Below are 24,143 nucleotides of genomic sequence, written 5' to 3'. Positions count from 1 at the left end.
TGGGATGTCTGGACTGTCTTACGCAGAGAGGTTAGAGAGACTGGGCTTGTACACGCTAGAATTAAGGAGATTGAGAGGGGATCTGATTGCAACATATAAGATTATTAAGGGATTGGACAAGATTGAGGCAGGAAATATGTTCCAGATGCTGGGAGAGTCCAGTACCAGAGGGCATGGTTTGAGAATAAGGGGTAGGTCATTTAGGACAGAGTTAAGGAAAAACTACTTCTCCCAGAGAGTTGTGGGGGTCTGGAAGGCACTGCCTCGGAAGGCACTGGAGGCCAATTCTCTCGATGCTTTCAAGAAGGAGCTAGATAGGTATCTTATGGATAGGGGAATCAAGGGATATGGGGACAAGGCAGGAACCGGGTATTGATAGTAGATGATCAACCATGATCTCAGAATGGCGGTGCAGGCTCGAAGGGCAGAATGGTCTACTTCTGCACCTATTGTCTAAATGAAAGCAAGACATCTGTTGAAACAAACAGCAGCCCAAAAGGGACTGTTAAACCACCACAGAAGTGAATTGTGAGTTCTTGAGTGAACAAGGGACTGTATTTGCTCCTTACAATTGAAGTTAATGTAAATATCTTTGGAAAGCATTATTGTTTCTTGCAGGTTTATGTGAACTTACTATTGTGTTTGTTTTCTTTGGGGTGGGGAGATTGTTATTGTGTGTGTACATAATAAAGAACTTAATTTTCCAGTGTGCAATGCAGATGGTTCACCTGGAAGTGACATTAGTGAATGAGACAAATGCATCCTTTTGGCAGGCAAAAGTGTGGAGCTGGAATTTATGACTATAGTATTCTGTAAATAAGATACATCGAGTGTTTGAAAGCCCACACGAAATTTGTCTTTGTTAAAGAACAAAAATAACACTTAACATTAACGGAGGGGTCCATAGACTCTGGTTGGGAACACCTGCCTTATAGTGAGCTCGGTAATGGGATAGAGATTACTAAGTGGACAGGAAGTACTTGAGGGATATTCTTAGAGTTACCTTTTATAAAATGTAACATTCCTACTGATTCTTGTGAATTCCTGTCTCAAGAAATTTCAAAATGGAGGAGGAGCTTTCTGAATGGTATTTGGGGAATTTGAATTCAGCATCAGTGAATCAGCACCAATCCCTGTGGCTACTGCTGATCATGGGCCTCCAGTCTGAAAAATGGCCCTTTGCCACAATTTTCTCCTACCTTGAAGCCAATTTTGTACCCAATTGGTTATCTTTCCCTGGATACCATAGTTATAACTTTCTGTGCTAGTCTACTAAGCAGTACATTGTCAAAGACCTTGCTAAAGTCCACATAGACGATGTCTACCACACTTGTCTTCAAAAAAAAGCAAACTCAATCAAATCTGTGGGACACTATTTTCCATGCACAAGGCCCATGACTATTCTTAATCAGTCCTGACCTTTAGTAATACACATTAACGCTGCCTCTCAGAATACTCTCCAGTAACTAACTACCACTGACATTAGGCTCACCCTGCCACCTTTCTGAAATAAGCATTAGCCACCCTCCAGTCTTCCAGTATCTAACTTTTGACTATTGATAACAAACATCTCCACAGGGATCCTGCACTTTCTTCCCTAGTTTCCCACAGTGTCCTAGGATACACTTACCGTAAATTCCGGACTATAAGCCGCTACTTTTTTCCCACGCTTTGAACACTGCAGCAACACTGCGGCCTATACTATGGTGCGGCTAATGCATGTTTTTTTTTCCTGCCGCCAAAAACATTTTGCCTCGTAACAGTAGACTGTTATGAATCCCGTAACTGGAGAACTTACCAGCAAAGATAGAGAGGTCCGTTGAAGTCTGATGTCACTATTTTCAAACGTTTTATTTATAAAGGGACACAAAAGTAGGGTTAATATATACATTCAGATAGTGCACATCGTCAACACTCAATCTAAAGTGCGGGTATAGTAATAATCATCATTAAGAAGTGAGCTCTGCTGATGTCTAGCGGTTAATAGATTGTCCGTTGGAAATATAAAAGTCACTCAGAAAGTCTGCAGGCCTCAGCCCTTTGAAAATCGCTGGGTTTCACGTGCGGCGACCGAGAGAGAGAGATTGGGGGAGAAGAGAAAGAACTTGCCGAGTCTTGATGAATCTTCCGTGAAATCGGGGGAGCGTTGGTTTCCTCGCCCCGATGTTAGTTAAAAGCGGTTTTCTGTGATTCCAGCCACAAATTCCAATCCCGGAATCTAACGCACGTGGCTTCCTTCAGAATGGCTTCCCGCTGCTGCGGGAACACTCTCTCGTGTCTTCTTGGTGCGTCTGAGGGGGCTGTCCCCCCTGAGACTCTGCTTTATACTTCCTCACGGGGTCGCAGGTGTCAATCAGGTTGGGATGATGCAATCTCTCTCTCAACCAGCCCACCTTGCCCGAGGGCTTTTCACGTGGTCTCCATGAGACAATAGTTGCTGTCGTCTTATTCTGTATCCCGGGTGGAATGTGCAATTTGGCACGTTTCTCTCTCTCTCTCTCTCTCTCCTACTGGGTCTACTGACCCCCCCCCCCCCCCCCCAAACGGGTGCTCTTGCGATTCTCACAAAGGAGGGGGCTGGGATCATAGCAAGACCAATAAAATTGATGAGTAGTTCACAGAGGTCCAATGAAATTGTACGATAAATCAAGCGCACTTTCACAATTAAATCATTGTATATCAGTCATTTGTACTCACCCTCATCAACATGGAAAACACTCGAAGAAAAGCATATATGATGCAGCTTTTAAGTTAAAGGCGATCAATCTGGCGGTTGAAGAAGGAAATCGAGCTGCTGCACATAATGCGTGATGAATCGATGGTGAGACGGTGGAGACGCCAGCATGAAGAACTGAGTCAATGCAAAAAGACGACAAAAGCTTTCAGAGGTAATCATAGCAGATGGCCCGAACTTGAAAACTTTCTTGAAGACTGGGTTAACACACAGAGAGCAGACGGCCGTGGTGTTTCCACCGTGCAGATCAGACTGAAGGCTAAAGCAATCGCCACCAAAATGAAAATCGAAGATTTTAGAGGTGGGCCATTGTGGTGTTTTAGATTTATGAGACAAAAAGGCCTGTCCGTCAGGGTACGCACGACTCTGTGTAAGCAGCTCCCTCCCGACCACGAGGAACAACTTGCTAACTTCCGCACATTCACTCAAACAAAGATAGCGGAGAATTCCATCGGGCCAGATGATATCGTAAATATGGATGAAGTACCTTTGATGTTTGACCTGCCTCTCACTCGGACTGTTAATAAAAAAGGTGACTCGTCCATCACACTGAAAACAAGTGGCCATGAGAGAACGCATTTTACTTGTGTTCTGAGCTGCACAGCATCCGGACTAAAGCTTCCACCGATGGTGATTTTTAAGCGGCTTACAATGCCAAAGGAAAAATTCCCAAAAGAAATCATGGTGAAAGTCAATAAGAAAGATTGGATGACGGAGAGTCTAATGAAGGATTGGCTGAGAGAGTGCTACGCCAAGCGACCAGGGGGATTTTTTCACAGAAAAAAAGCATTGGTCGTTATGGACAGCATGAGGGCCCATATAACAGATTCAGTGAAAGCTGCCATCAAGAGTACAAACTCAATTCCAGCTGTGATTCCTGGGGGCACCACGAAGTATTTGCAGCCACTGGACATCAACGTGAACCGGGCATTTAAAGTGGCGCTGCGCGTTGAGTGGGAGGCTTGGATGACGAGCGGCGAGAAATCCTTTACCAAAACAGGACGCATGCAAAGAGCATCTTTAACTCAAGTCTGCCAGTGGATCCTAAATGTGTGGAGCCGTGTCACAACATCCAGCATCACCAACGGGTTTCGAAAGGCTGGACTGCTGCGTGATGAAGAGGACCGCGTGCGACAACGAAGAGACTGAAGTGAGTGACGAGATCCTGAGATTGTTCAATTCGGACACTGAAGAAGAGGACTTTGATGGTTTTAGTGCGCAGGAGGAAGATGAAGAAGGTGATCAATAACTTTTCCTGGTAGGCTGCAGTATATATATTTTTTTACCAGTCGTTAGGAGATATTGGAATGTTGTTCGTGCACTGTTCAGTAAAAAAGTATACGCAATGTAATTTGTGTGTTACCGATACGTATGTATATTTAAAAGTAGCTGTGTTACAGGCACTGTTCGAAAAAAAGCATTTGTAATATGTATTTGTTTATGTTACCATACGGATTTAATTAAAAGTTAAAAAATCCTCACGTGTAATATCTTTCTGTGTAAATATCTCGTATTACAACGTGGGACACCTGCGGCTTAAAATCCGGTGCGGCCTGTACAAGTACAAAATTGATTTTCTTTCTAAAATTAGAGCTTGCGGCTTTTAATCAGGTGCGCTCTGTAGTCCGGAATCTACGGTAATCAGGTGCAGGGATCTAGCTGCATGCATTTTAAGACCTAAAGCAATGTGGACTGTCTTCAAGACTTCATTACTAATTTCCCTGAGTTCTCCGGCAGCTATGTATAAATATAGAAAAGAAATATATGTTAAGGACCTCACCCATCTCCTGTGGCTCCAAATATAGGGCCTTGCTAAGGGCCTCTGTTTTCTCACCAGTTACTGTTTTGTTCTTAATAGACCTGTAGAATCTCTTTGGTTTATCTGCCAAAGCTATCTTGCGTCCCATTTCTGACTTCCTAACTTCCTCCTTAAATGTCCTCTTATACCCCCCCCCCATACACCTGAAGTGACTGAATTGATCCCAACTACCTACACCTGATGTATGCCCCTTTATTCTTCACTTGAGCCTCAGTATCTCTTGTCATTCAGAGTTCTCTACACCTGCCAGTTTTCCTTTTACTCTAACAGGGACATGATGTCCCTGAGCTCTCGCTTTCTCACTTTTAAAAGCCTCACACTTGCCAAACATTCCTTTATCTGTGAATAGCTTCCTTCAATCAACTTTTGCAAGTTCCTGTCTAATTCCATCTAAATTGGCTTTGCCCCATTGTGAAACTTTAACTTGTGACCAGTCCTATCCTTTTCCATATTTTTCTTTAACAGGTAATTGAATTAAGTTTACTGCCCTCTAAAGTGCTCCCCACTTACATTTTCCAGTCACTTGCTCTGCTCTCATTCCTAAAAAGTTGTCATTTTGCCCTTTCTCTGGTAAGGCCATCTAATATTAACTGAGAAACTCTTCCTGAACGCACATAATAAATTTCTCACCAATCAAGTTTTTATTATGATGGCATTCCCATTCAATGTTTGGAAATTAAAATCTCCTACTATTATAGCCTTATTATTCTTGAAAATATCTGCAATTTCTCTACATATATGGTGTTTCCTGCTGATTATTGGCTGGCCTATAGTACAATTACATCAAAATAATCACTGCTTCTTATTTCTCAGTTCAAACCAGAGCCTCACTGGACAATGCACCAGGAATATTCTTTCTAGGTATTGCTAATTTGTAATCCCAATGGGACCATGACTTATTCCATTGACATTTTTCTTGGGACCTCGCCCTTCCACTCTTCGGTATCCCCACAATTTTTAACAAATGCTCACAATGATGATGTGGTGTCTTGAAAAACTGACAGTTCTTTCCCTCCACAGATCTACTTGAACTCTAGAGTTTCTCCAGCAGTTTGTATTTTGCTCCAGATAACCACATCTGCAGATCACCCAGATTACTTATTCCTGCTTTTCAGTACCTAGGAAACCAAAATGTGCATTTATTTCCAAGTGTTGTTATACTCTTCTTAGAAAAATGTCTTCAAATATTAATCTCAAACAAATTACTATATTTGGACATCAAGTTTTGTACCAGAAATTAAAAAAAGGCATTTGCTAAAAATGTATTAGAGAGGACTGCAATGAAATAAAATGTCATAACACTATTTGTAGACAGGTCTGATATGTGTGTGGTCTGCTGGATGTGAAATTCCATGGGTTTGGGAACTCCCAGGAGCTATTTGCTCAGAAGTTTGTGTGAGTAATTTTGAGTAGAGGAAGTGGTTTGACCTAATTACATTTCAATAAGACAAAAACATAGAGTAAATCTGAAATAATATGTATGCATAATGTATATGAATGAGAAAGTTTTTTGACATGGGAATCCTATTAAGATAATAGAAATTAATTTTGTGAAGTAGAACACTTTCCAGACTTTGCCCGTAAATGTCAGCATCAAGCGCTCTTAGGTAATGTTTTAGTCCCTACTTGAGAAGTGCTGATTTGTTCTTTCTTTCCAGTCCAGCTCTTAATCTAATACCGAGTCTAAAACTGTTCACATTTGGACAGCATGACTCTTTTGCCATTGACATACAACTGCTGATATACGAAGGCTCCTGACAAAGTCCTGATGAAGGGTCTTGGCCCAAAACATCGACAGTGCTTCTCCCTATAGATACTTCCTGGCCTGCTGCGTTCTACCAGCATTTTGTGTGTGTTGAAAGGAAAAGGAATTTTGTTTTCAGGGAGCTGTATCTTTGGAAAGTGTTTAAAGTGTATCTTTAAAGTGTTCAGGAGGATGAGTCATTGATTGTATTTAAGATCACACTAGATAGATTTTTGGTCTCTAGGAGATTCAAACAAAATGAGAGGCAGGCAGGAAAGAGGAGTTGAGGTGAAGATGTGATTAGTCATGAAATTATAAATGTTAGAGCAGGGTTGATGATATTTGACTTAAACTCCTATTTCTTACAGTTTGAGAACAAAGATAGCTTTTAACTGATAGTCATAAGCAAAGGAACACAAATACCTATTAAAAACATAATGGAGGAATTTTTTTGCATTTTTGAAAACTTTAGTTGTGTACATATACATTTATCACCATACGCACTAATAACATTTTGAAAACTTTTTGCAGTTTTTGTAAAAGGCATCGGTCCACATCAAGTTCCAGTATTCCTTCTGTTCCTATTGAGCTGATGATGATGTCAGAACACATACTCCCTCGAGTTATTCTTCGTCTTGTGCAGCATTTACGGGATGGCTATAGTGAATCAGGTAGGGCTGATGTCTTATTATACATGAATTTCTGCTTTCTGCATTAGGATAAAAATAGAGCTTAAGTATTTACATGTTGTCAGCCCTCAAAATAGAAAAGTCACTTGATCTGCCTCAAACGAATCCAGTATTAATGACCTAGTGTATAATGCATCACTGTGCACATAACACGCAGCTTATAAATGTCTTAAACAATGAGGATTCTATAATGTGGCATGCGCATAGGAGCCACCCAAGTGCAGTTTGACTCTTGATGCCTGAGATGTCGGTTAGCTTATCCTGACTGGACTTGGAAGATTTTGTGGGTACAGAGGAGATGTCGGGGTAGGTGTTTTACTCAGAGAGTAGTGAATGCGTGGAATGGGCTGCTGGTGGTGGAGGCGGACATGATAGGGTATTTTAAGAGACTCCCGGATGGATACATGGAGCTTAGAAAAATAGAGGGCTATGAGTAAGCCTAAGTAGTTCTAAGGTAAGGGCATGTTCGACACAGCTTTGTGGGTCGAAGGACCTGTATTGTGCTGTAGGTTTTCTATGTTTCTATGTCCTTCTCTTCCCTGAGGTAGCTGTAGCAGTAGTCCTCTTCTCAGAAGCATGCAGGATGAAATCACTGCTATCAAGGAAACTCTTGAGCTTTTTGTAATCATTGACACCTCTATCTTTGAATACCCTTTTCCTCAGATAGCTAAATACATTGGAGATAGCAGTGAATTTCATTACTACTGTTGCAGTATTACTCTAAGGCAACTATAAAGATGTAAGAGGAAAGTTTGGGGTTGATTTAGAGAACACGTTAAAAGTGCATAGTGAGCATGCATACTTTAGTATTTAATGGAAATGTGTGTGAATTTTAACAGATGCATACATTTTAAGGCACAGTGACCTAAAGATAAAATGGTTGGCTAATGAGAAGTAAAAAGTAGAGTTAAGAAAGAGACCCATGAAGATACCAGAGAGAGCAGTAGGGTGAAGAATTGGGAGGCCTTTGCAAGCTCAGCATAAGAGGACCAAGAAATATATAAGGAAAAGGAAGATTGGTAAAATACACAATAATGAACTTTATATTTATTCAAAAAGGAAATAAGTGGCAGGTGTGAATGTGGACTCACGTACAGAGATAGGAAAAATTATCATTGGGGGAAAAAGATGTATTAAAGAATTAAGGGTCAAGAGAGAATAAGGAAAATAGGTGAACTTGAAACTGATAAATTCTGATGACTTGATTGACATTCTGTAGTTATGAAGCAGGTGGCTTTAGAGATGATGAGTGGTCCGGTTGTTATCTCAATGCTCCAGAGATTTTTCAATTGTTTCGGTGGAATGGAGGTTAGCAATGGTTATGACAATGCCATTCTCTTTTATGTTCTGCTGAATAAGTCAAATGATGCTTTGAAGCTCAGCCTATAAAGAGAGCTTATACACTCGTCCTTTCCAGACTGTCTGGACAAGTTCACATATAGGAAAGGGATATAGGCCAAATGCAGGCAAATGGGACTAGCTCAGGAAGGAACCTAGGTTGCTATGGGCCAGTTGGGCCAAAGGGCCTGCTTTCCTACTGTATAACTAACTCTTGAATAATTGAGAGCTATCTTGGGTTTGAAGTAGAGGCAACGCAGTCGAGCAGTTACCTCCTAATCTTGGTACTTTGCTTCATTTCTTTAGGAACTGCATTGGATGATATTTAATATTGCAGTGAGAGAAATATGGAGCTACTTCCCTGGCCCATCTTTGTATCTGTGATGGACCCATTGAATGTAATCACAGCTTACATTTCAATCACAAAGCAGACACGTAATATAAACAAATTTCCAAGGGTAGCCAAAATTGAGGGTTCTCCCCACCCCTTCTTGATTGACCATGTAAAAAGCTATTCAGCTATGGCAAGGTTTTGATTTGAAGTTGTACCCTGCATTTTTCTTGGATTTATCATGTGGTGGAGGTCATGCTTCTTGTACCTTTCTAATTTGAGTTTTTCTCTTTGGCCACTAAGAGGAAGCAGTTGAAAGGAAGTATTGCAGTGTCTTATGAAAAAAGCAAGAAATCCCTTCTATAATTACTCTTGTTCTCCTAACCTGGAGCGTCTAATGATGAAGTACCAATTATTCTACTTACCAAGAGAGTTCTCCTCCATGATCTTGACTGTAGTTTACATACTGCCACTCGATGTATTGAGTGCCATGATTAGCATACAAGAAATGGCCTATCCTGATGCCTTTCACATTCTTGCTGAGGACTTCAGTCAGGCCAACTTGAAGAAATCTGACCAACTACCAACAGTGCATCACGTTCAACACCAAGGGATTCAACACACTTGACCACTGCTGTATTATCATCAAGAATGCATACCATTCTATCCCTCAACCACATTTTGGGAAATCTGATCAGCTGGATGTCCTTTTCCTACCTGTATGTAGGCCAGTGCACCAGAGGTAAGGATAACAAGGAGCTGGTCACAGAAGAAAGGCTGTGGATGGCTTCGAGTCAGTTTTCCTGGGCCATTTTCAAGGATGTAACAGAGGACCTGAACAAACCTGCAACGGTTGTCATGGAGTTTTTAAAGACACTTGTGGTTGACTGTGTCCCCACAAAATCATTCAGTCTTCCTCAACCAGAAGACCTGGTTGAACCAAGTCCTCATCATCTGCTGAGGACTAGATTGGTGGTAGTCATGACTGGTGAACTAGAAAGTACAGGAAGTCTAGGTATAACCCCTAGAAAGTAGTCACTCCAGACCAAACCTGAATCACTGAAGGATGTTTCAATAGCTATGGCAGGGTTTGAATGCTATCATCTTACAAAGCAAATCCAAACAACATAAATGACAGCAAGGTTTCATTCCCAAGCAACAAAAATGACAGCAAGGTTTTTGTGACTGACAGAACATGGAGGTATCTTCATGAACTCCTGCAGCCCCCGAGGACCCTGTGATTTCAGCTTCTGAGAGCATCCTTCAGGATGGTGAATCCAGAAGAATGCATCTGCCCCAGATGGCGTACTGGCTGAATACTGAAGACCTGTGCTGGTGTACCTAAGGACATCTTTAACCTCTCACAGAGTGAGGTACACACCTGCTTCAAGCAGGCATCAATCATGCAGGTGCCCAAGCAGAATGAATGACTGCTGTCCTGTCGCACTTAGATCGACTGTGATGTTGTGCTTTGAGAGTTTGGTCATGAAGCATGTCAACTCCTGTCTGGATGTGAGGAGTGACCTGGGCCCCCTCCAATTTGCCTACTGTTAAAACAGATCAACAGCACATGTCATTTCATTGGCTCTTCACTCAGCTCTAGAACATTTGGACAAATGAGTATATCAGGATGCTCTTCATTGACTACAGTTCAGCATTCAACACTATCCACCCCTTGAAGCTAACATATAAGTGCCATCACAAAGAAGGCATAATAACGCCTCTACTTCTGAGAGGAGTTTATGTAGATTTGGCATGTCATTTAAAACTTTTTTTCCCCAAATTTTTATATATGCACAATGGAGAGTTTCCTGACTACTGGTTGCAACACAGTCGTGTATGGAAACACCAATGCCCAGGAATGGAAAAGTCTACAGAAAGTGGTGGATACAGCCCAGTCCATCATAGGCAAAGCCCTCCCCACCACTGAGCCCATTTACAAGGAAGTAGCTTCCATCATCAGAGACCCCCACCATCCAGGCATGCACTCTTCTTGCTACTTCCATCAAATAGGAAGTATTAGGTCCCACACCACCAGGTTCAGGAACATTTTTTACCCGTCAGCCATCTGGCTCCTGAACTAGAGGGATAACTTCACTTATCTGAACTCAAAACTACAATCTACAAACTCACTTTCAATGAAACTGCAACTCATGTTCTCAGTAAATTTTTTTTGTCTATTTTATCTTCTTTTGCAGATTGGTTGTCAGTCTTTGTATAGTTTTCATAAAATCTATTGAATTTCTTTATTTTCCTGCAAATAGCTACAAGAAAATGAATTTCAAGGTAGCATATGGTGACGTGTATATTTTGATAATAAAATTACTTTGACTTTCTAAGTTGGATTTGTCTCTCGAAGATTGTTACAATTATTCCAGAGTTCTTGGAATATCCTCTTGTTCTGTGATGTTGCTGAAGGATATAAATCTTTTATCTGAAGATCCTTTCAAATAAACTTCTTGTACATTTTCATGGATATCATTCACTCTGGACAGCTTGTTGATGTTTCAGTTGACACATGGCCTTTTCATTTGAATAGTAGCCAGCAAAAGTGCTCTGTGGAATGGAGCTCTGAGAGTTGTTTGAAGTGGTCTTTTCCATGGATGTTAACCACCTCTCTATTCTTTATAATCTTTCCTATGTGTTAGGTTCTTAGCAGTAAGGACCCCGGTAATTTGGGCTGTAGATAACCTTGATTGTGTGAGTTGCTAGGTCCCTTGCACTCTTGCCATCCATCATTATTTGCTCAGTGTTTAGTTGGAACTTGGACATCATATACTTCAGGATTTGTGGAGTTGCCAATTGAAGAATCTTTCATGATCTGTTGTTAGGTTGACTGATAATTATTTAGTGATTGATTAGTTATTGTAAAATGGAATTCATTGTATTCTTCAAGGGAGAGCAGCTGGTAAGTTAAGTTTGCAATTTTCTTTCCTTTGTACATCTCAGCATGTGTAGGATAAAAGCTATCATAGTGAAAGATTTTAGGTATGTTTTTAAAAAATGAAACTGCAAAGTAACAATGTTTTAAAGAAAAGTATATTGTAGTAATTTTTAATATTTTTTCTTGTAATTTACAATTCCTTTATAAATAGTACAGACAAAAATCACATGGATTACTGTATTATGCTGAATTTACATTGAACTTTGGAGAGTTCTGAATTTGATAATCTCTTATATAATGCAACTACTTTTTATGTCCATTGTCTGGGTAGAGAAAAAGAAATAAACTGGGTTCTCTAATTTTAAAATGTATCTGTGGGCACGTCTGACATAACTACTGATTTTTTTTTTGCTACTTGGTGTCTTGGGTGTTTTGTTGTGTGTTTTCATGCAATAGGAGAATAAAAACTTTAAAGGTCACAAAAGGTAACAGTATCTCCAGTGACGTACTCCAGCAATTGCTTCAGCTTTGTAGAAATAATACTTTCAAAAGACAAGTTGCTGATATATGTTGTCTGGAAATTGAATGTGAATTCTTTGCAAACTTTGCCTTTTCAAATAACAGTAATGTTTCCAGGAAACTGTTTTGCAAAAGATGAGTTTTTGATTTACTGTGAAACTCCAAAAATCCTGTGTCAAATGGTCGAGCATCTGGCATTACTCCAGACTATGAGCTTGGTGACAGTATATAGGTCTTATGTGTAGCTGGTGGTCTAAATTGTGGTGGGGCTGGGACCGCTATACCTTATGTGTGGCTGGAGTTCAGACACCAGGAGTCAGCAACGTGAGTAGGTCTGCATCCAGAGCTGGGATCTTGAGAGTTTATGTATATATCATTCCTTGTAAGCTCACTGGGTTGACTTCAACTTATTGTAGTAGTGGCATTTCACACTATTAGTTTTCATTTCATGTTCTATTAGCATCTCAAATACCTTGCTACATAGATCAAAAAAATTCCAGCACTGAAACGTTTTTTGAGGGGGTGACAAAGGTGATTGAGGATAGGGCAGTGGATGTTATCTACATGGACTTCATTAGGCTTTTGACAGGATGCTTATGTTAGGCAGATCCTGGGATCCACAGTGACTACGTAGCAAGTCCTGAAGGTCGAGCATCTGGCAATTCTCCATTACTCCAGACTATGACAATAGCAGGTAGTATGTGTAGCTGCTGCTGGTGGTCCAAATTGTGGCGGGGCTGAGACTGCTCTACCTTCTGTGTGGCTGGAGTTCAGACACCAGCAGTCAGCAATGTGGGTAGGTCTGCAGCCAGAGTTTGGGACTCGAGTGGTTATGTATATTCCATTCCTTTTAAAATCACTTACTTCACTGGTTGACTGGAAAATTTATTGTACTATTGTGTAACGTGTGAAAATAAAAGGGATAAAGGTGTGTTTGGAATTAGTAAAGTCTGGAAAATCTGATTGTCCAGCACTACTAAGGACTCATGGGTACTCTGGAAATCAAAACTCTATTACATTACCTTTGTGTTAATATATTTGCACAGATTTGTAGGTCATATCACTTGTTTTTTATGGCTATACCATGATGTGGACATTAATTTGTTTTTCAAAGTATTTTCTTTATTCCTCCTACTTTAGTTTCTGATTCAGCAACTGAGAGAGATCTCCAGAAAACACTCCAACAGATGGAACCTCTAATTTCTCTTTTAGAAGATCTGACAAAAATGGGAGGGGCAATGCGATCCATCCTGACAAGAGTTCTGGGTAATCACCAGATATACAAGGACATCAGCTCTGGTGACATTTGTAAGTCTGGTTTTTAAAATTGTTTTAAAATTATTAGCATTTTAATTTACTGAAAGATTTTTATAACTATTTGTAGTTATAATTTAAAAATCTCAAATGTGTATTGATATAGACTGTTGAAATTGTATTATGTTACTAATGAGCATGTCTCGTGCTAAAGTTGTTAGAAAGCTTTGAAGCATACAGTATGTAAATAATTTGTGGGGCTGTTCTGGCTATGTAGGGATTTGTATCAAATTATCTATTTGGTGTGAGCTCATTGATGGGTCCTATTAATTAAAGAAGAATGCTGATTGGTTGAGTTTTAGTCAAGTAATTGAGTTATTGACAATATACTGTCATTTAGAAAGTAAAATCCAAACCTTGGAAAAATTAAAGAATTTACCGAAAGTAGTCAAATAGAGGCCCTTCATATTCATACATACATTTCACACTGTTGTAGTTTTTTCAGCTTCTACTACCATCTTATCTTCCTTACTACGTAGCTCAAACAAGTCTAGCTCTGAAAAGTTTTTAGAGATGGCGATGAAGGTGATTGAGATAAGGCAGTGGATGTTGTCTACATTGACTTCATTAGGCCTTTGACAACGTGCTCATGTTAGGCACATGCAGAATATAAAGATCCTGGGATCCATGGTGACTGCATAGTTTAGATTCAGAACTGTCTTGCCTATAGACAGGAGAGGGTAGTGGTGGGAGAGTGCTATTCTGGCTGAAGATCTGTGATACGTGGTGTAGTGTTGGGATCTCATTGAATTGAAAATGTAGATGGGTGGATTAGTAAGTTTGAAGACAACACAAAGATTGGGGCAGTTGTGTATGGTATAGAGGGTTATCAAGCAATACAGCACAATATAGATCAGCTATAGATAGGGGTGGAGAAATGGCAGGTAGAGTTAATCTGAGCATTTGTGAGGGGTATGCAGATTGGGGGGTATATTGAAAGGGGAAATGACAGGATCTTTAACAGCATTGATCTATAGGAGGACCTTGGGGTCCAACAGCTCTCTGAAAGTAGTCATGCAAGCTGATAGGATGGAAAAGAAAGTGTATGGCATCCTTGCCTTTTTTGACCAGGGAGCTTAGTGTAAGAGTGAGGAAGTCGTGTTGCAGTTATATATAACATTGGTTAGGTCTCACTTGGAAGTATTGTGTACAGTTTTGGTTGATCCGATTTCTAAAAGGACATAGAACCCATGAACACTACCTCATTTTTATTATTTCTGTGTTTGCACTAATTTTAATTTAACTATTTAACATACATATATTTACATATATATACTTACTGTTATCGATTTACTTATTTTTTTCTCTATATTATCGTATTACATTGTACTGCTGCCACTAAGTTTAGCAAATTTCACAATATATGCTAGCGATATTAAACCTGATTCTGAATCCTGTTAGGTTTATAAAATTTTGAAAGGCATAGATAGGGTAGACATTAAGAATCTTTTTCACAGGGTTGAAATGTCAAATACTAGAGGACATGCATTTAAGGTGAGAGGGGCAAAATTTTTTTTAACACTGAGTGTTAGGTTTCTGAATAGTCTGTCAGGGTTTGTAATGGAAGCAGATATGACAGTGACGTTTAAGATACTTTTAGATAGACACATAAATATTCAGGGAATGGTTGAATATGGATCATGCAAAAGCAGAAGAGATTTAGTGTAATTTAGTATCATGCTCAACACATTATTTCTGAGAGTCTTCTACTGGGGCCATATGGGTAGAACTGAAAAATAAGAAAAGGGTGATCAGTTTGAGGTGTGTATAGAGATAATGTTTAAAAGACATTTGGACAGGTAAATGGATAGGATGGATAGGTGCCCACTGCAGGCAGTTAGGATTAGGTTGGGTAGGCAATTTGTTGTCACGGATGGGTTGCATTGTAGTGCCTGTTTTCATGTTGTATAACTATGAGAACATTTTTATGAATATTAAATAAAAAGTTGAAAGTTGGTGGGGTATATTACAAGGAATGAAATATTCCCACTAAGTCAAGGTGAATAAGTTTTTATTTCATCTGTCTTCACAGAAGGTAGTTTTTCGTTGTATGGAAAGATGGGTTAGAAACGTAGGAAAAGATAAAGCAAGATTAGAGTTAAAAAACAAAATAATAACCATTCAGTCTGGATAGGATGCATCATTGATGAGGAAAGTGTACCTGAAGTTAACAGAAGTTCTGACCCCTTTTACCCCTCCAAGAATCTGTTAAGTTCAGGAACATCAGAAAAATACAAATGTTATATCACATTTATAAAATATGACGTGGATAAACCTTGTTAACTACAAAATCAGGCAGTTCATGTTGTGAGAAACTTATGAATTAATAAGACACAGAGGCACAGACTCGTTCAAGGCAACACAAATAATCCTTTGATACAGAGAAGATTGAAGAAGTTATGCTATTAATATTACATAAATGGTATATGAAAATGTATTTAATAAATCAACCAAAATACACAACAGAAATAAAAATAGAAGAAATGCTGTGATACATAATTGTCCAGGGGACATTGGATGATTTTTCACTGATATGGAGGAACAGGTCCACAGCAGATGCCATCCTACTGGCTCTTTACACAACCCTGGAACATCTGGACAACAAAAATGCATACATCAGGATGCTTTTTCTCGATTACAGCTCAGCATTTGATACCATCATCCCCTGAAAACTAATCAATAGGTTCTAAGACCTTGGCCTCAATAATTCCTTGTGCAATTGGATCCTGGATTTCCTCATTTGTAGACCCCATCAGTTTGGTTTGGCAAAACCATGATCTCCATCAGCATAGGTCCACCACAGGGCTGTGTGCTTAGTCCCTTGCTTTACTCACTTTGCACCTATGACTATGGCTAAGTACAGTTGTAATGACATAATCAAGTTTGCTGATGAAGCCACTGTTGTGCACTGTATCAAAGGTAGGGATGAATTAGCATACAGGAAGGAGATTGAAAATTTGGCTGAGTGGTGATAATAACAACTTCTCACTCAGTGTCAGCAAGACCAAGAAACTGATTGTAGACTTAAGGAGAGGGAACCAAAGGTCCTCATCAGAGGATCATAGGCGGAGAAGGTTAACAACTTTAAATTCTTGGGTGTTACTAATTCAGAAAACTTGTCCTGGACCCAGCACGTGAACGCAATTGCAAAGAAAGCATGACAGTGCCTCTGCTTTCTTAAGAGACTGTGGAGATTTGGCATGACATCAAAAACTTTGACAAACTTCTACAGATGTGTAGTGGAGAGTGTATTGACTGACAGTATCATGGCTTGGTATGGAAACACCAATGTCTTTGAATGGAAAATCCTACAAAAGCTAGTGGATTTGGCCCAGAACATCATGGGTAAAGACCTCCTAACCTTTGAATGCATCTACATGAAATGCTGTCATAGGAAGCAGTATCCATCATCAGTGATCCTCACGACCTAGGCTGTGCTTCTCTCTCGCTGCTGCCATCAGTTAGAAGGCACAAGAGTCTCAGGACTCACACCACCTGGTTCAACAACAGTTACTACTCCTCAACCATCAGGCTCATGAACAAAAGGGGATAATTATACCCACTTGCCCATCCATTGAGATGTTCCCACAACCAATGATTTCACTTTAAGGATGCTTTATCTTGTTATTTCATGTTCTCATGATTTATTTATCACTTATTTATACTTGTATTTGCACAGTTTGTTGTCTTCTGCATTCTACTTGATCTTTCATTGATCCTGTTATAGTTACTATTCTGCAGATTTGCTGAGTATGCCAAAAGGAAAATGAATCTCGGGATTGTATGTGGTGACATATATATATATATCCTGATAACAAAATTTACTTTTAATAGAGGCACTTTGGGGAATGTACTTAAAACTTTTTGATCTGGTGGAATAAGTTGATTAGGAAATGAAAAAAAAAATTGGGAGCTCTGAATCACTTAAGCTAAGGATTTGTAGAAAACTTTAACATAATTTCTGATTTAAGTTTCAGTTCTGGGCACCACACTTTAAAAAAAAATGTCAAACTCAAATTTATTGTTATATGCACAAGTACACGTCTGCACAGATGCACTGGAAAGCCTACTTGCAACAGCATCACATTGTATATTAGTCAAGTCAAGTCAACTTTTCATGTCATTTTGACCATAACTGCTGGTACAGTGCATAGTAAAAATGAGACAATGTTTTTCAGGACCATGGTATACATGACACAGTACAAAAAACTAGACTGAACTACGTAATAAAAAAAAAACACAGAGAAAGCTATACTAGACTACAGCCTACACAGGACTGCATAAAATGCACAAAAACAGTACCGGCATTACAATAAATAATAAAAGGGACAGAAGGGCAAGGTGTCAGTCCAGGCTTCGGGTACTGAGGAGTCTGATAGCTTGGGGGAAGAAACTGTTATATAGTCTGGTTGTAAGAGCCCGAATGCTTTGGAGCCTTTTCCCAGACAGCAGGAGGGAGAAGAGATTGTATGAGGGGTGCATGGGGTCCTTCATAATGCTGTTTCCTTTGGGGATGCAGTGTGTAGTGTAAATGTCCGTGATGGCGGGAAGAGAGACCCTGATGATCTTCTCGGCTGACCTCACTATCCACTGCGGGGTCTTGTGATCCGAGATGGTGCAATTTCCGAACCAGGCAGGTTTATAAGCATCATTCTTAAGAAAAAATTCAAATTAAACATAAATTATACATAAATTTTACAAGGAAGAGCACAATTAGAGCAACAAAAGTACATTTTGGTGTGAAGTGATCAAAGTGCCAAAGCTCTTCAGAGATTATGAAAGTTGAGGGATAAATGGGATTATTCTCTCTCACCTGCTGAAATAATCAATTGCATTTTCAAATCAACATAACTGGTTTGGCTTTTAAATATGAAGAACAAAGCAGCATTTTTCACCTTCGATTGTCATGTTTCCTTTTTTAATCTTTCTCTTTGTACAACTCTTGTCCATTAATGGAAGAGGAGGTCATATAAACTTGCATTGATCTCCCTTTTGTACTGGACTAACGTATTCAGCTGAGTGTGAATGAAACTGCTTTGTGAGTCAGCTTGACTTGGTCCAGTGTGTAACTTTCCCAAACCAAGTAGAATGACAAACTAACTACTGGAGGAACTCAACAGAAAAAACCAGTCCAAGTTCAGAGTCATGACCCAAAAGATTGACTATCCATTTCCATCCACAGATACTGTGCCAAGTTCCTCTCTCAGTTTGTTTTCTGTCCTTTTATGAGATTTAATTCTAGTTATTACTCTAAGGGTGTTTGTGTCACTGTACCAAAAGAATTTCTGGACTATTGGATTTTACTTCATTCCAGAAAACACTTTTCATTTTATTTTTTTTCCTACACATTACACCATTATTATTATTATTACATATTATTATTATCATTTGAATTTAAAGGGAGTGGGAAGTATACAACTACACCAGATCCCAGTTCTAACACAAACCTATTAGGAATTTGGACTACAATCCCATCTCTGGCTGCACACCTTGGCCACAGTCTGGATCCTGGTCACAGCTGTATTCTGGTCTCCTGGTTCCAGCCTTTCACCACTCCTGATCCCTGGCTTTCATGATGGGCCAATGAATGAGATAGATGTTGGGCTATTAGGATATATGAACAATTTAATGCCAGACTACAGGTAGTCCCTGAGTTACTAATGTCCGACTTACGGACAACTCATACTTACGAACCGAGGAAGGAAAACGCCATCTGCCATTTTAAGTCGGATCGCGATGCTGTCCGCCATTTTAAATCATTGTCGTTGACACTGTGTTGAGTGTGTAACTTTGTATTTGGCTTAAATTCTCCTTAGCAATATTCACCCTGACCCCCCCCCCCCCCCCCACCCCATTCTGGACAGCTGGTGGCGCAGTGAGATCAGCACCGGGCTGGAGAACGGAGGTTCCCGAGTTCGATCCAGTGACAGATCGCTCCTGTGCCGGGTTGATGTCGATTCAGTGACTCCTGTACCATCCATGCTGGGTTGATGTCAAGCTCGCAACTCGACATCGTAAAAAAAAATAGCCACTTCCAGTTTAAATTCCCACACGGAATTTGGGGAGGATCAAATACCCAAACCCAGCACTACCCTTAATTGTCCCATTTAACCTGTCTCAGTGAGGTGGACTTTCAGACCTGGGGAATTCAGTACGGTGGTCCTTAGGACCCAGAGGAACTTGGGAGCCGACGCAGCTTGGGACCCGCCGCCCGCAGTGCTTCTGTTCCGTTGATGGGAAGCAATCGTGATTGAAAATAAAGTGGAAATAATAAAGTGATCGGATAGAGGTGAAATGCCATCGGTCATTAGAAAAGTGTTTGGCTACAGTTGGTCAACGATCGGAACAATTTTAAAGGATGAAGTGAGAATTATGGAGAATGTGAAAGGCCCTGTCCCGATGAAAGCTACAATTAATACTAAGCAACGCAGTGGTTTAATTATTGGAATACATACGTCTCTTAAGTGTTTTATATGCATAGAAAGGTAAAATATATACTATATACTAAGACACATGTTTGACTAACTGACGTTAAATAATACCGGATGTACTTATTCCAACTTAAATACAAATCTGACTTAAAGACGGACTCAGGAACGGAACTCGTTTGTAATCCAGGGACTGCCTGTATTGGAGTTCTACTGAGTAGTTATTTTGATTGCATCTTGTATGGTTGTTGATGTTGAGAGTGTTTTTGTTAGTTTGCTTGGTAAGTGGTTTTCTTGAAATATTATTTGTTGCAATTTGATGCTGAAAAGTGTTTGTTTCCTTCCCTTAAGGCACTGGAGAAAAGACATATGCAAAGAAAAATTATGACAAGTATCTTGCAGCATTAAAAGGTTCAGGACTAGTTTCATCAGAGGAACGGTCTGTGACATCTGTACTGGATCAAATGGCAGGAGCAAGTAATGTAACTATTTTGGGTAAGTAATGTTTGTGAGAGTGAAATAATGTGTTTTATCTCAAGACTACAATTTGGTAGGGTTTTGACAAATATAAGTGCCTCCTTTAACTTCTGGAATCTATATTTATGTCCTTGTATTGCATGAAATGGTCTTATTCATGTCTAGATTTGGCTTTAAAAGAGAATAAGTCACCAAGGGTGAACTGTATAGCATATATCACAGCTAACTAGCTTCTAAGCTGTGAGCACTAAAATCTCATGTAATGCACTACAATCTTTCAAAAATCTTTTTAATACTTTGGACTTGAATGAATATGTTTAGCTATTGCCCTCAATGTTGTTAAATACTCCCATTTTTGGCTGAAAGGGTCTATCACTGTAATATAAAATCTTATAATAGAATAAATCTTGCATATTACTGGGAAGAATGGATCACCTGTAGAGGTGAAAATCTTGTTTGTAAGTATAATTGTTCTATTTGTCCCAGATATTGTGTTCAGATTTTTATTTGGATTTTGAGTGTAAGGAAGTTATATTCGGAAAATAATAAATGAAACACATCCATACTGACAGTTGGAAGTGAATGAATTTGTCATACTTGAGAATGACAGTTTATTTTATTGTTGGCCTTACAACTGCATTGATTTAAATATAATTCTTGAGTCCCTCGAGCATTTGAAGCAAAATAATCACTTTAAGCATGTGATTATTGTGTTATCCATTGCTTGAAACAGTTGTGGAAGTAAGCTTACTGTAACTCTTTTAAAAAAAAACCTGAATAACTGGTTTCTGTTCAATAGCTTAATTTGTTTAACCTGAATGATTGTACAGTGAAATCTTTATTTTCAGTGATCTTTGAAATACTGTTCATCATGAGGATCTCTGGTTTTCTGATAGCATCTATGCACCTTGGATGCACCTATACACCTCGCTAATGTAAATATCTAATCAGCCAATCAATGGCAGTAACTCCATGTATAAAAACATGCAGATATGGTCAAGAGGTTCAGTTATTCAGACCAAAAATCGAATGGGGAAGAAATGTGATCTAAGTGACTTTGACTCTGGAATGATTGTTGGTGCTAGACAGGGTGGTTTGAGTATTTTAGAAACTGTTGACCTCCTGAGATTTTCAGGCAGAACAGTCTCTAATGTTTATGGAGAAGGGTGCAAAGAACAAAAAATATCCAGAGAGCAGCAGCTCTGTGAGTGAAAATACCTTGTTATTGAGAGGAGAATGATCAGGTGGGTTCAAGCTGACAGAAAGGCAGCAGTAACTCAGATGACCACGTGTTACAACAGAGGTGTGCAGAAGAGCATACTTGAATGCAAGTTGAACCTTGAAGTGGATGGGTTACACAAGCAGAAAATCGCACGGGGTTCTACTCCTGTATCTAATATATTGGTCACTGAGTGTAGCAATATGACTAACTAGACAAAATTCAGAAATCAACAATGGACCGCATCCAAAACTGTTGATACTAGACTAAGCTTGATTGGTACTGTTATAAAGCTGTCAGCCCAGTGTGGTGAACTATGTGCCTGTCGGGACACGCCCCTGCTGACTGCTCCTGTGGCTCCTCCCACAGGCCCCTGTATAAAGGAGATCTGTGGCTTGACGCTCGGCCTCAGTCTCCAAGACATTGTATGATAGACACTCACTCCTGGTTCCTTGTTCCAGTCAATAAAAGCCGATATCTCGCCTTACGTCTCAGTGTGAGTTATTGATGGTGCATCACCCAGTTTTGTGGGTCTGAAGCTCTGAATCTGCCATGAATTCACAGCTTTCAGATTCAGATGCAATAACTGCATGATTGGTCAATATATTGAAGTATTATATTTGTAATAGTCCAGTGTGGTTTTTTAAAAAAACTAAGCTGCTTGCATAGACACCCAATATGTCCATACAGACATATTAAGCAAAACTGGTACTTGGTGGTAAGTCATTTGACTATCAGATTTCTGTCCTGTGTTAAAACCTTTATAGGACAACTAGACTGACTTCTGTTAGTTTCCTATTTAATAGTATAATTATTTTAATACACTTAACTATTTCAGGTAATTCTCAGTCTCCTTCTGATCACTTGGGTATCCCCTCCCTCCCCTGGCTTCATTTGCCCATCTTCCCTTCCTATTGGATTCTGACGTTTGTATTTTTTTGTGTCACCTTCCAATCTTGTAATCTTCCTTCACCCTCCCTTCTTCCTACCTGGCACTATCTGCTCATTTTACCCTCTCCCTATCCCTACCTTTTACCTACCACTTGCTGTGTCCCAGTGTCACCATTTACCTTCACCAAGTGACTCCATCAGTCTCCTCTTTGTTCAATCTGTCTCCTGCCAGCCATTTTCTCAGCTCTCCCTCTCATGTCCTTTTATTTTCCATGACATAGCAGAATTAAGCCATTCAACCCTTTGAAACTGCTCCACTATTCCGTCATGGCTGAGTTATTAGCCCCCTCAACCCTATTCTCCTCCCTGTAACCTTTGATACCCTTTACTAATCAGTAACCTATCAACCTCTGCTTTAAATATACCCAATGACTTGGCCTCTACATCTGTCTCTGGCAATAAATTCCACAGATTTACCACTCTTTGGCTAAAAAAAAATTCCTTCTCATGGCTGTTCTTTAGGAACATCCCTCTATTGTGAGGCTGTGGTTTCTGGTCCTAGACTCCCCCGCTTTAGGAAACATTCTCTCCACATTCACTCTACCTAGGTTTCAATGAGATTGACCCTCATTCTTCTAAACTCCAGAGAATACAGGCCCAAAGCCATCAAAAGTTTCCCAGAAGTTAACCCTTTCATTCCCAGAATCATTCTTGTGAATCTCCTCTGGACCCTCTCCATCTGACCTTTATACTGACAATCTTGTTATCCATGCACTTTGTCTTCGTATAATGTCTTGACCGGGATCATTGACTATCCCTTTGCCTCCATAGATGGGCCTGATTCACCGAGTTCCACCAGTACATTGATTATAGCATCTGCAGTCTCTTGTGTCTCCACACTTTCCTGTTTTGCTGTCTTCAAGAGTGCTGAAGTTATGTAAAAGATTTTCATAACTTGTTTCATCAGCAATAAATCATATTTTCTACTGTATTTTTGTCTATAAAGGTGCTACAACAGGAGCAGGGCAGCTGGATTCTTCTGATGAGGTGGGTTTGAATATATAGTATAACAAAAAATAGATATGTGCAGACCTTAATCACTTTTCATTTGTATGACACATATTCAAGTTTAGGCAATAGCAGTCTCAGCTTTTATTTAAAGATGATTATAAGAATCCTCTGTGAACTTAATTTGAGTTGTCTCAGTATTGTTTTTTTTGTTATTATGGAAGAGTAATTACTATAGCATAAATGATTACTAAACTGATAATCTTCACAGGTAATTTAGATTAAAGATGTTTCAGCAAAGCCTTCTCGAAAGTAACTTTCGATATTTTGAGCTTTCATCAGTTTTATTGCTTTCTGTGTGAACTACAGTTTTATTCTAGTGGACTTCCTTTGTTTCCTGATTGTCATGATAACTCATCAGGTAAAATTTACTTCACATTAATAAACAAAGTAAGAAATCATTGTTAATAGAACCCTTAGAACATTACAGCACAGAAACGGGCCTTTTGGCCTTTCTTTGCTGTGCCAAACCATTTTTCTCCCTAGTCCCACTGACCTGCAGCTGGACTGTATCCCTCGATACACCTCTCATCCATGTACCTGTCCACGTTTTTCTTAAATGTTAAAAGTGAGCCTGCATTTACCACTTCATCTGGCAGCTCATTTCACACTCCCACCACTCTGTGTGAAGAAGCACCCCCCCAATGTTCCCTTTAAACTTTTCCCCCTTCACCCTTAACCGATGTCC

General features: G+C 39.6%; 1 protein-coding gene across 3 annotated transcripts in view; it reads left to right on the top strand.

The window, feature by feature from the left end:
• Positions 1-24,143, top strand: part of ubr3 (ubiquitin protein ligase E3 component n-recognin 3) — a 248,653-nt gene that overhangs the window by 22,925 nt on the left and 201,585 nt on the right. For 2 of the 3 annotated variants that reach the window (XM_059966618.1, XM_059966617.1), the window contains exons 2-5: positions 6,829-6,968; positions 13,199-13,366; positions 20,152-20,295; positions 23,394-23,434. In XM_059966618.1, the coding sequence (XP_059822601.1) occupies positions 6,829-6,968; positions 13,199-13,366; positions 20,152-20,295; positions 23,394-23,434 (493 nt within the window). The remainder of the gene's footprint in view (positions 1-6,828; positions 6,969-13,198; positions 13,367-20,151; positions 20,296-23,393; positions 23,435-24,143) is intronic. The other variant, XM_059966619.1, reaches the window with a different exon arrangement.

Source organism: Hypanus sabinus, chromosome 4 (assembly GCF_030144855.1).
Source record: "Hypanus sabinus isolate sHypSab1 chromosome 4, sHypSab1.hap1, whole genome shotgun sequence".
Lineage (NCBI taxonomy): Eukaryota > Metazoa > Chordata > Chondrichthyes > Myliobatiformes > Dasyatidae > Hypanus > Hypanus sabinus.
This window is presented reverse-complemented; position numbering and strand designations above follow the sequence as displayed.